General features: G+C 42.3%; 1 protein-coding gene across 1 annotated transcript; it reads right to left on the bottom strand.

Annotated features, from left to right (window-relative positions):
- Positions 1-332: 332 nt before the first annotated feature.
- On the bottom strand, positions 333-5,498 carry ALG11 (ALG11 alpha-1,2-mannosyltransferase). Its single transcript, XM_079305033.1, has 4 exons — positions 5,304-5,498; positions 4,147-4,377; positions 2,517-3,448; positions 333-727 (listed from the first exon to the last, which is right to left on the bottom strand). Exons 1-4 carry the CDS (start codon positions 5,339-5,341, stop codon positions 456-458), a joined length of 1,473 nt encoding a protein of 490 aa, XP_079161159.1. The 5' UTR covers positions 5,342-5,498; the 3' UTR covers positions 333-455.
- Positions 5,499-11,129: the final 5,631 nt, after the last annotated feature.

Genomic DNA, 11,129 nt, shown 5'->3' with positions numbered 1-11,129 from the left:
GATTTGAGGTGCAGCCCCACCAGTGCCACATACAGGCATATTGTAGATTCTGAAAAAAAAAAAAAAAAAATCTGGGTAAAAGGGCTATAAAACAAGAATGTTGACTTCAAAAAGTATGATTGTGGGTAGAGTCATGAAAAGGATGAAGACTGAAAATATTCAATAAATAGAAGAAGTTCCTGATAAATAAAAACTTCCTGGCACAGCTCTGTTACCAAAGCACTATCATGGTTTGTGAAGCCAGCTGGTTTTCAAGCTACTGTACTCACATGTAGTTAACACAGAAGCATTTCTTTCCCAGGAAGAAAAAAGTCTACATAAAGCAGACAGCCTGACAGAAAGAAAAACAACCTTTTTATTGAATGGAACCAAGGGAACATAGATATATTTACACGAGCCACACAGTCAAATATAAAAAGTTCATTTTACTCATGTTCATTGTTACTTAAATACACTTATTTAAATAATGGCTCCACAGATAACAGGAATGTATCTTCAAAATGCTGGTCAGAAAACCTGTGCACAGAGCGACGAGCGTTTTCTCTGATCTGCAGTCTTTTCTCAGGAGACAAAGAAAAGATATAAGCCATTGTCTCAGCATAACTGTCCTCATCTTCTGCTAGGAAGCCTGTAACATATCCTTCATGGGGCACCACGATGTCCAGTTTGGGGCCACCAGAGTTGTGAGCCAGGATAACTGTGCCAGCTGCCATACACTCAACTACTCCTGTAAGAGATACAAAAAATGCTGATGAGAGTCTGCACATCATGAGCTTTGACCTTCTGTAAAATACTGGAAAGTTAAACCAACAGCAAAATTCACTACAGACTGCCATTCCAATGAATACAGTGAAAATGGTCCAATAAGAAACACAAATTTAAATTTTTCAGTTCGAAGGACTGAAATGACAGTTTCTGTTAAACACATGGAATTGAAACAAGGTATCATATACTGGTTAATTTGTGGATCTTGTAATGTACCTGATTTTAAACGTTTGGAAAGATACTAAGAAAAAAGTTACAATGCACATTTCAATCAGAAAATATTCAGAACTTCAGTATTTTGCAGATGAACAAATCTTAACAGCTTCTGACAATTCAACAAGACACTAGTAAAAATTTTTCTCTCCACATCTGTACTTTTGATAGAAGACATTTGAATGAAATGGGAATCAGTAAGCTTTCCTCAGCCAAAAGCTCTGGGATAGGAACAACATATAACGTACACAGTAACTTCCATTCTCCTCCATGGTTCCAAAGCAGACCTCAGAAATGCTGATAATTCTCAGTTATTATTTGATTGTTAAAAATTCCCTCAGCTCAAACACTGCCTAGTACAAATAGTGCTCCAAAGTTTTGGAGCATAAAAAACCCCATGTTTTTTAATGCACAAAAAGCCTGTGAGATGAAGGTTAAGTCCTGGTAAAATTCAAAATCACAGTGTGATTATATCACTTTTAAAATAAAATTTAACTTAACTGTTCTGTGGGAGAAAAAAAAAAAGGGGAAAGATGTAATTTCCAATATTTTGCCATTGCTTCTGAGAGACACTTCAGTGTCAATTTTTTATACCAAACTCCTACAGACTATAAACTACTAGTCCTGATACTTACTGAACCTGTTTTCTAATAAATTCTGAAGACATTATCTGCAGTTTAGTCACATTATAGCAGAGTATGGCATCCATCTGCTTAGCTACTAACTTACCTGATTGCTGTAGATTTATAACAAGATGGGCAATTTGGCATTCCCTTTCAAGGTCAGGGTTAATCTAATCCAAATAAACTGAGCCCCATACCTTAATTCTGGGTCCCAGCTCCTCTCTGACAGTCTGCTTCATGCTACACCCACCAATTTATGGGCTTCATACATTCACCCCTGCAGAGATGCCTAATGCAATGAGATGACAAAAAGGCACCTGGTGGCATCCACACAGGGTTTGTTTGTACCACACAGGATCTGTGGGAGACTCACACCCCTGAAACAGCAGCTGGAGCCCTATGACATACATGGGATATTTCAAATGGCATTTGAGGCAGGTGAAACACAACCAAAATCTCTGACATGGATGTCTACATGTGAACTGTCTCTAAGCTCCCCTTGTAGTCAATGGAGCCACCAGGGCACAATTTAAGGTGCTCAAAGAGAAGCACCTGCAGCCTCTTGAAGCTCTGGAAGGTTGGCAAACCAAATCCAAAGACAATAGGGTAACCCATGACCTTGCAGGGTGATAGCTGGAGGTGAGCAGGACATCCTGGGCAGCACACAGACTAACTCTGTGTTCAGGTGACCAGAGGATGCACAGAATTAACAGCCTGTGGCTACAGCCCTTCAGCTTGCACTGCAGTAGCACCTAGTGGTGCATCATCTGCACCACATCTGCACTGGTCCTGTAGGCTTTACAGCAGCTACACTGCCTCCAACAAGAACAGGAGCTGGACACCTGCTTGGCACACAGACCTCTATGCTTAGACACCTAGGGACAAGCAGCTGAACACTCAGGAAACTGTACTGACCGATCCCAAAGTGCTCATTCCACATGGTGTGCAGGCCAATGGTGGCCTCAGCCAGGTGTCTCTTCAGCTCCTCAAAAGGAATGTTAATCCTGAATATCACATCATCACTAACACCCAGCTCTTCACACAGACATTTCAGGTTATTCACACGCTCCTCATCCTGCTGGTTCCGACAGCCGCCGATCAAGATCAGCTTCAGTGATGGCTGCTGCCCCACTCTCTTCTCTTTCAGCAATTTAGCAAAGGCTCTGATTTGCAAAGGATGATCTTTTTCAGGCCTGAACTGGCCGATGGAAACAATGGAATATTCACTGGTGCTCTTTTCCACTTCCAGGGGAATATCCAGGAAAGTCTGAACGTCGCAGGGTGGATGCACAACACTGGTGCAAGCCCCAGTTCTCCAGAGGGAAAGGATGTGATTCAGAGTCCAAGAAGAATTCACCATAACCACATCGCTGCAGGAACCAACCAACCCGTACATGAAAGCGAAGAAGTAGTAGTAGACAAGCTTAAATTTGCTGAAGAGAGGACTGCTTGTAATGAAGGCAGCATTGTTAAACCTGGTATCCTGATTCCTCACGACAGAGAGCATATCGGTGCTGATGGTGGGATAATGGACATAGCATCCAACCCGACAGCCTCCCAGGTACTTGAAGAGGGGAATTGTGAAGGCATAACCCATTGAGTCAATATAAATGTCAGGAACGCACTTGAGAAGAGCTTCCCAGCCAAGGAACACTGATCCTAAACTTTGTCCCAGCAAAGTGAAGTGAGGATAAAGAGAAGCTTCCACAAGGAAGCGTTTTTCTAGAAATACAAACTTCACAGGATGGATTAACTTAATATTGAATCTTCTGAAAGCACCTTCTACTATTTCTTCCCCAGTGGCATCTCTATCACCGGTGTAAACAACACATGTTACATTTCTGTACCTGCAAGAATAAAGAAAAGAAATTTAATATATTCTTCTCTTCATATTTTTCAGCAAGAAACTAAAATATAATCCACTAAAAGTACTCAAGAAGAATGTGACAACAAATGTCTGGCCCAGAAATTATTTTAACTAAATTATACTTTTCCTTATATTTCCACAGGTTTTTTCTAACCTGCAGAAAAACATATGACTGAGAACTTGGGAAATATTATGAGTAAAACATAAAAGGAGCTCAGTATTATTCTACAGAATGCAGAACACCTTGCTCTACATTAGGAGATATCTGTCTGGTGCACAGCATGAGCAAAATGCAAATGATGGTTAATCAATGGATGTGCCTATATTAAATCTACTTTAGGTATTAATTTGTTTGGCCTTCTGCAACAAGAGGCAAGTATAAAGATGATCAGTTATCCACTGAGGAGTTATGACTATACAAAATTCAATACTACTAGTGGAAAACTGAAGAGGAAGGAGAGGTTCTCTCAAGGAAAGAAAGGAAAAAGGAGAGAGGTGCCACAGCATAAAATATCAAAATCTAAAGGGATGAAGAAGAACGCAATCACATGAATCTCAGATATAAAATAAAATGTAAGACCAGTTGATTAATGACACCTAATTAAATATGTAAAACGCCAACAAGTGCATTAAGAAGCTGAGAATGAAATATGGTGTTTGATAAACACATAAGCTTACTTTTTCTGTAGTGTTCTTATGGCACACCACAAGACTCTCTCCCCTCCACCTCCTGCATTGCAGTAGGGGTGAAAAAAGGCCACCAGTAGTGGCTGCTTCCCATCTCTTCCTGCTGAGCTCAACTGTTTCTTCCTTTGTATCCAGAGCCGTGCTCCCCACAGCAGCACCACCAAGCAGATGCACAAAATTCCACTTAGAAATAATGCAGGGAGTAACAATGAGCACAGCAACCTGAAACAAGTCAGAAATTTTAAAATACATAATTGCTTTAAAGAATTACTGTGTATGGCATTGAGCGAGGAGGATTTAAAAGTAGAGCTACAAGAAGTTTGACAACTTCTTGAATTCTTCTAATCTCAGAAATCATCAGTGGGTATGAATGACAATTACAGAAATTGTAAAATTGTAAATTGCTACTCTGCATTGCTTATCCGAAGATCTCCTTTCGCCCTGCTGTTACCTTGCAATCATTTGTTATTGTTTATTCATGCCCTATACGTGCTATCTATCTCCATGTGCCCTACACACTTTGTACAAGCTGTACGTCCATAGCAACCCGGCAATACACAACCAGCAGAGTGACTTCCCAGTGGATAATATTAAGGAGGTTTTTTTCAGCCCAATCTCCTGTTTGGCTCGCTCTACTGTGAACTGCTTTGGTGCCGGGTTGGAGCCAGGCAGCTCCTATTCCAACCTGCACATCCCACTCCCGGGAGGCAGGAACAGCTCTGCCAGCTGTCTCCAGCAGTCTCTCTGTGCACAGAGCCGTCTCCTCCGCTCTCTCAGCCACTGCCAGGGGTGTTCGCTCCGCTCTGCTCTCCCGGACAGCTCCGATAACCTGCAGCGGCCCAGGAGCAGCGCCCGGCCCTTCCCGCTATTCCCGAGGCTAAGCCTCGGCACACACAGCGTTCATTCCGCCGCTCCGCTTACCAAGGGAGCGACACGACTGACACGTAGGGAAGCGCTTTCACTGCGGGCCGAGAGCGGCGGAAAAGCGCATTAACCCACCGGAGCCCGCGGCACAGCGCGGAGCCGGAGCGGCCGCCCCGGGGCACGGAGGAGCGGCTGGGCCGGGGCCGCCTCCCGCCCCGCATTGTCCTGCCCTGCCCTGCCTGCCCTGCCCGCCGCCGGGACGCGCCGCCCCCTCCGCCCGGTACCTGAGGAGCCCATACAGGCACAGCCCGCCCGCCACCATCTTGGGCAGCGGCGCGTCCCTCCCGGCGGAAAGGGAGGTTCCCGGGCGGCGGGGCGGGACCGGCCGGGCGGCGGCGCCGCTCCCGCCCCTCAGGGCCGCTGCCAGCCCGGAGCCGCCGCCTCCTCCTCATTCCCCGCCTCCTTCCCCGCCTCCTCCTCGCCCTTGCCCCACGCAGCAAACACGGCACCTGCAGCAATGAGGCTGAATGGTGCTGTTTTTTCAAAACACTACTAATCATGTGTCAGTCCACGTCAAGACTTCATATTCCTAAAATATCATCCTTGAAACAACATAAGGAACTCACCCTGATCTCCGGGGTCTTGGGAAGTATTGAGTGAAACTACCAGAATCTAAATCAGGAGAGACTTCAACAGAACAATCCGAAACATTTCTGATCTCCTGTCGCATTGCTACATGCTTCTATCCCCCCCAGCGCATTCTCAATTTAAAAATAATAAAATGCTTTTTGTAGGAAGTTGGATCCAGATAACTCATTCTTTGTCTCTTGCAGAGTTGAGGCTGTCCAAAATTTGAGGGAATTTCAAACCTTATTTCTTTAACTTGTGGTCCTTCAGCATCTTTGAGATCAGCATGGTCTAATTCATGTTCTAGCCACCTCTGCATTTTGTAGGTGATACGGACGTTTATGAAAGTCATTCTGTGTCTTTTGCATGAGAAGAGTGCGGGTTGGAAAATGATGAATCATTAATTTATGTGGCCATAAATTAAAGCTATAACCAGAAGCAAAGACAAAGGCTCTGTTCTATTTGGAGTGACAAAAGTCCAGTTTAAACAATAGTTATTTGGTTCTGACCTGCCTGGATTGAGTTTTCCATTAGGGAAATGGAAAACCCTGTGAGAATGAAACTGAAAACGTGGAAACTTAGATGTTTATTGGTTATTTTACTGACTGTAGGTTTTACCAGGATGTCTCTATGTAAGAATGTAAATTGGAAGAGGTCTGTGGGAGGTCCAGCAAGCATGACCTAACATTTAATTTCTGAATCAACAGATCGCATAAAGAGGATGCAACAGGTATTGGTTTCTCTCCCTTAATCTTTTTCCTCTTCCCTGACAGAGCAGTTGATCTAAAAGCATGTGGAATGTTTACAGAATAGATCTCTGCTGGATTTACATCTCTGAACTCAAAGCACCTTTCTTTTTTCAATTGGAAGATTATTGTCTGAGTTCAGAGGAAGAGGCTGTTCTAGGGAACAGGAAGACCAAGCTATTTTAGATTATGAAATTTATGTTTCTCCCCACTGACTTGGAAAGGAGCCTATGGTCACTCCCTTCAAAGGTCTGAATCTTACACCAAGTCTTTAAGAAGCTGAAGGACCCCAGGTGACAGCTTAATTAAGATGATACTTAAGTAGTAATGGTGAAGAGTTGCTGGAAGCAAGAGGACTTATTAATGGAGGAGACACCTATATACCTGACTTTTGAGTTTCACTTGCTCATTTAGGGAGAAATCTGCGTGATGGTGGGAGTGTCAAGTAGTTTTCTCAGCTCTAATAATTTACAGTTCATGGAATCACAGAAGAGTGAGGTGGGGAGGAATTGGTTGGATGGATGCAGCCAGAGAGTTGTGGTCAATGGCTCAATGTCTAGGGGCTGGACCTGGGTTAAGGCAATCCCAGACATGAGTGCAGAGTAGAGGAACTCTTTGAGAGAAACCCTGAAAGTGTTCAAGGCCAGGTTGGATGGGGCCCTGAGCAACCTGATCTAGTGGGTAACATCCTTGGCCACATTAGAGGGGTTGGAACTGAATGATCTTTAATGTCCCTTCTAACCCAAACTTTTCTATGATTTTGTGGCCTCTGGAGGCCATCTTCTCTTCGTTCAGCCCCCCTGCCCAAAGTGAGTACCTAGAACAGATTGTCCAGGACTGAGTCCAAGTGAGTTTTGAATACCTTCAAGGGTATCTCCAACCTCTGTGTGCAACCTGTGCCAGTGCTTGGTTACCCTCACTGTGAAGAAGTGTCTCCTGATGTTCAGAGGGAGCTTTCCATGTTTCAGTTTATGCCTATCACCTCTGGTCCTGTCACTGGACCCCTGTGAAAAGAGCCAAGCTGCTCTTTTCACCCTCTCTTCACACACTGAAGGTCTTGTCAAGGCCTGAGCAATCCCAATTTCCTCAGTCTTTTCTCACAGAAAAATTTTCCCACACTCTTCTTAATCATCTTAGTTGTTTTATTTTTTTTTCTTAGTCCCTCTAATGGTAATTAAAAACAGATGTACTAATACTTTCAAAGTCTTTTGTTAGCTTTTCATTAATCACAGTTTTCAGCTGCTGATGTGAGCAGTATGAAAACTGTGTTGCTGACAGACTTGCAGACTGCAGAGCTTACCTTTAATGTGTGAATGTCCAACACAGACTAATTAATTGAGTCATCAACACTTCACATTCATATGTAGCAGAGGATATTGCATGCATGCATTTAGGGTACTGACAAAAACGTTAACAGGAGCAGTGATGAGCTCTCTGTGGTTTTCCCACTCCAGCAGTGAGAATGCTATTCAAAAACCTTGTCTGTAGAAATTCCACAAGGCTGACATGCCAAGGAAAGTAAACTACCCTTGTTATGAAGTCAGTTTTGTTTTCACCTTCCCAGAGATCTACCAAGTCTTTAATCTTTTGTTGCCTCTGTAAGCTTTTTTTGTCCCGTTTTAATTGCTTTCCTTATTAAGCTCCTTATTCTAAAGAAAGCCCATGCAAATGGACTTTTTAAAGTGAAGAGTATTTAGAATAAATAGCAGAATCCACTCACTGTGTGTTCTCCCCAAGCCTGCAAGGCATTTGGGACAGTTTTAAAGTATATTTTTGTATCTTTCATTCTTGTTGAGCACTCCATGTATAAGTAACTTAGTAAGATAAAACTGCTGGCAAGTAATAATAGAAATAAACTGGATTAATATTGTGTAAGGATATTCATATGACAGTCATGTGGTCTGTTATACTTTCCTGTGCAGTCAGTTACTTCTTTCAGAAATATTCACTGTGTAGCACCAAGTCTCTTGTTCAGTGCTGTCTGTCTGAGCTACGAAAATGCCTGGGACTGTTTTTAATAGATGGAATCTCAGATCATTCATATACAAAGTAAGTTTTTTCACTTTTGTATGTGTCTTGTAACTGTGGCTGTGAATGTGGCTGTTGAACATTACAGTACATTTTCTCTTCACTGCATTGCAACAGGAGCAGAAATAAAGTTGCACCAGTTCTATGCTAAATATTTGAGAAGCAAAGCCCAGGCATTTGTAAGAAATTGTGGCATTGATATACCTAGGGAAAAACACTATGGGGTTGTTTTCACTGGTATCTTGTAATACTGAAGTTACTAAATATAAGCAATTCTAGTTATTTTCTTTTCACTGTCATCTTGAATTCTGATTTACATGTTCTAGGACATAGGTGTTCATGACATGTATCTGCGAGCAAAAGTTGCTCTGGTTTTTGGTTTTTATTTTGGCAGAAGTAATGAAGGATTGAAGCAGCTTGGATCTACAAATTATATTTGCAGGAGAGGCCATAAGGCATGTTTATTTCTATCACCAAGCAGTTTATCCAGGTTGAGCCCATATCTGTTGATAAACAGAAATTATTTTCACACAAATTGTCCCAGTTGGGTAAGGACCATCAAGGAAGACAAATCAGTTGCTGTAGATGGTGGCAGTGTTTTAAACTCCCATGGATTCTAAAGATCTGCCATTTTTTAGGGTGGCTGAATAAAACATTTCCAAGAAACCTAGAGCACTGGCAGAAATGATATGGCAAATTATGTACCCCTAATGACAACAGTTCCAGCTTTTTCAGGTGGAAGTTTGGGATTCTTGAGGAGCTAGGGATCATTTTTGAGGGTCTGTGATAGCAGACCCAAGCCCTTTTTGCTTTTAATTCTCCTCTCTGCAGATAGATAGTAATATATCCGTGGCCATCTGCACCATATTAGAATATGAAGGGGATCATGAAGACCCACCTCTTTCACAATCTTACCTTAACACCTGCTCAGATCAACTATGGATCCACAGGGAGCTGTAAAATTTCACTGTAAATTTTTTTACTGAGTGAGGTGCTTTTCTTTTCAAACTTCAAAGGGTTCACATAACTTGTTCACTGCACTGACTCATTCAATGTGCATTTTGCCACATGTGCTTCTGCCTGTTTTAGGAAGCAAGGAAGAGTGCTATTCAGATGAAAATCCAGATTTTTGCACGTGGAGCCAGGATGAAGCAGAATTTGCATTCTGTGCTCGTGTCTGGCTCCTTGGCACTGATTAGGAAAGAGAAAGGAGCCAGAAACTGCCTGCAGAGCAGGACAGAAGGGAATTGGAGGAGACTGTTTGGCTAGTCCAGGCATGAGAGTTGTGGATACTGTGCCTCATCACCTCCTCTGACTTATTTCTTTCCAAGGATGAAGAAAGCTTGAAAGGTTGGTGATTTTCCCATGAAGTAGATTCAATCAAAAATTCTCTTTCAGGGGGCAAACCAGGACTGCTTAAAAGTAGTTCCCTGCTGCACACTACCCTTTCTTTCAATAAGCAGAGGTACCAGGAAGGAATGGTAAACGAATCAAGCCTGAATTTCCATGGCTAACATCTATGCTTTCCAGGAATTAAGGGCAGTTAATAAATCTCAGATGGTTGCTCAGCAACTCCCAGGGTTGGTACCTTCTTTTATGCTGAGCTGTGGAATGCATTGGTTTTGGCTAAATGTGTCCTTGGAAGAAACATTCTTTGCCTAGAGAACAGGCTGATGTGACCTCTGGAAATGAGAGTCTTGCTGAGAGCTGAATAAACTCAGTTTTAGAGTTAGAAAGCTTTTTTGGTGTTTTCTTTTTCTCACAGCTTCAGGCTCCCAGGAACTCTTTCTTTAGGAGTCAGATGTCTCCAATTTCCTCTGTGTCCTCATGCAATAAATGAATGCTGTTTTTACAGTGAGTTTGAGTTGTGATGAGCCAGTGTGTATGTCATGGGAAACAGCTTGAGACAACATGTCTGCACTTGAAAACAGGATTTTAACTGTATTTCAATCCAGGTGTTAAATATTTCAGATTAAATACTTGTAAACAGAAAGAGGTTTACTCTGTATTGCGATTTCCCTTAGATGTTTTTCAAAACAACTGTTTGTATGGAAGAGATTGCATAAAATTAGCAGCAGTTTCCTGTGTTCACACTTTCATCCCTGACTGCTGCTTTAGTTCTGGCACTGTACCTGAATTCTTACCAAATTAGTGTAGGCTGCCAGTGTTATGTTATTCAATAAGGAATTATTATTAGGTGTTCCAGCAGAAAAAAACCAAACAGATATGAAATAAAATAATAATAAAAAAAAAGACAGCGAATATATATATATATATATTTTTTTTTTTTAAATTTCTCTTAGTTTCTGTAAGGCTCTGCAATGAATCAGTATGTCTCTATCCAAGCAACTTCTACTTAACTTTCATGGTCATTTGAAGAATGTTTCTTCCATTGATAGAAACTGGCACCTCTGTGCCTTTGGCTCTTGCTCAGAGTTAACTGCAAGTTTATGTGAGATATTAGACCTGGACAGGGCACTGTTATATAGTTCTTAGCCCTGGATAGCAAATAATTGACAGGACTTTTGTGGAAACGTAAGTTAGCGAAGCAGCAGCTCACATACGTTACAATTTTGAACTCTTGACAGCTGGAAACAGAAATCCTCTGCTTCATGTTCTCAGCAGAGGTTCCCCTCCTTGCTTCTTGCCTGCTGTGCCAGAGAGCTGGCACATCTTCCCTCTCTAAATTGTGAGGACAAATGTTCCTAA

The sequence above is a fragment of the Erithacus rubecula genome (genome assembly GCF_903797595.1).
Source record: "Erithacus rubecula genome assembly, chromosome: 1".
In the NCBI taxonomy this organism is placed as follows: domain Eukaryota; kingdom Metazoa; phylum Chordata; class Aves; order Passeriformes; family Muscicapidae; genus Erithacus; species Erithacus rubecula.
Note: the sequence above shows the minus strand (reverse complement) of the source record. Positions and strands in the feature narration are given on the sequence as shown.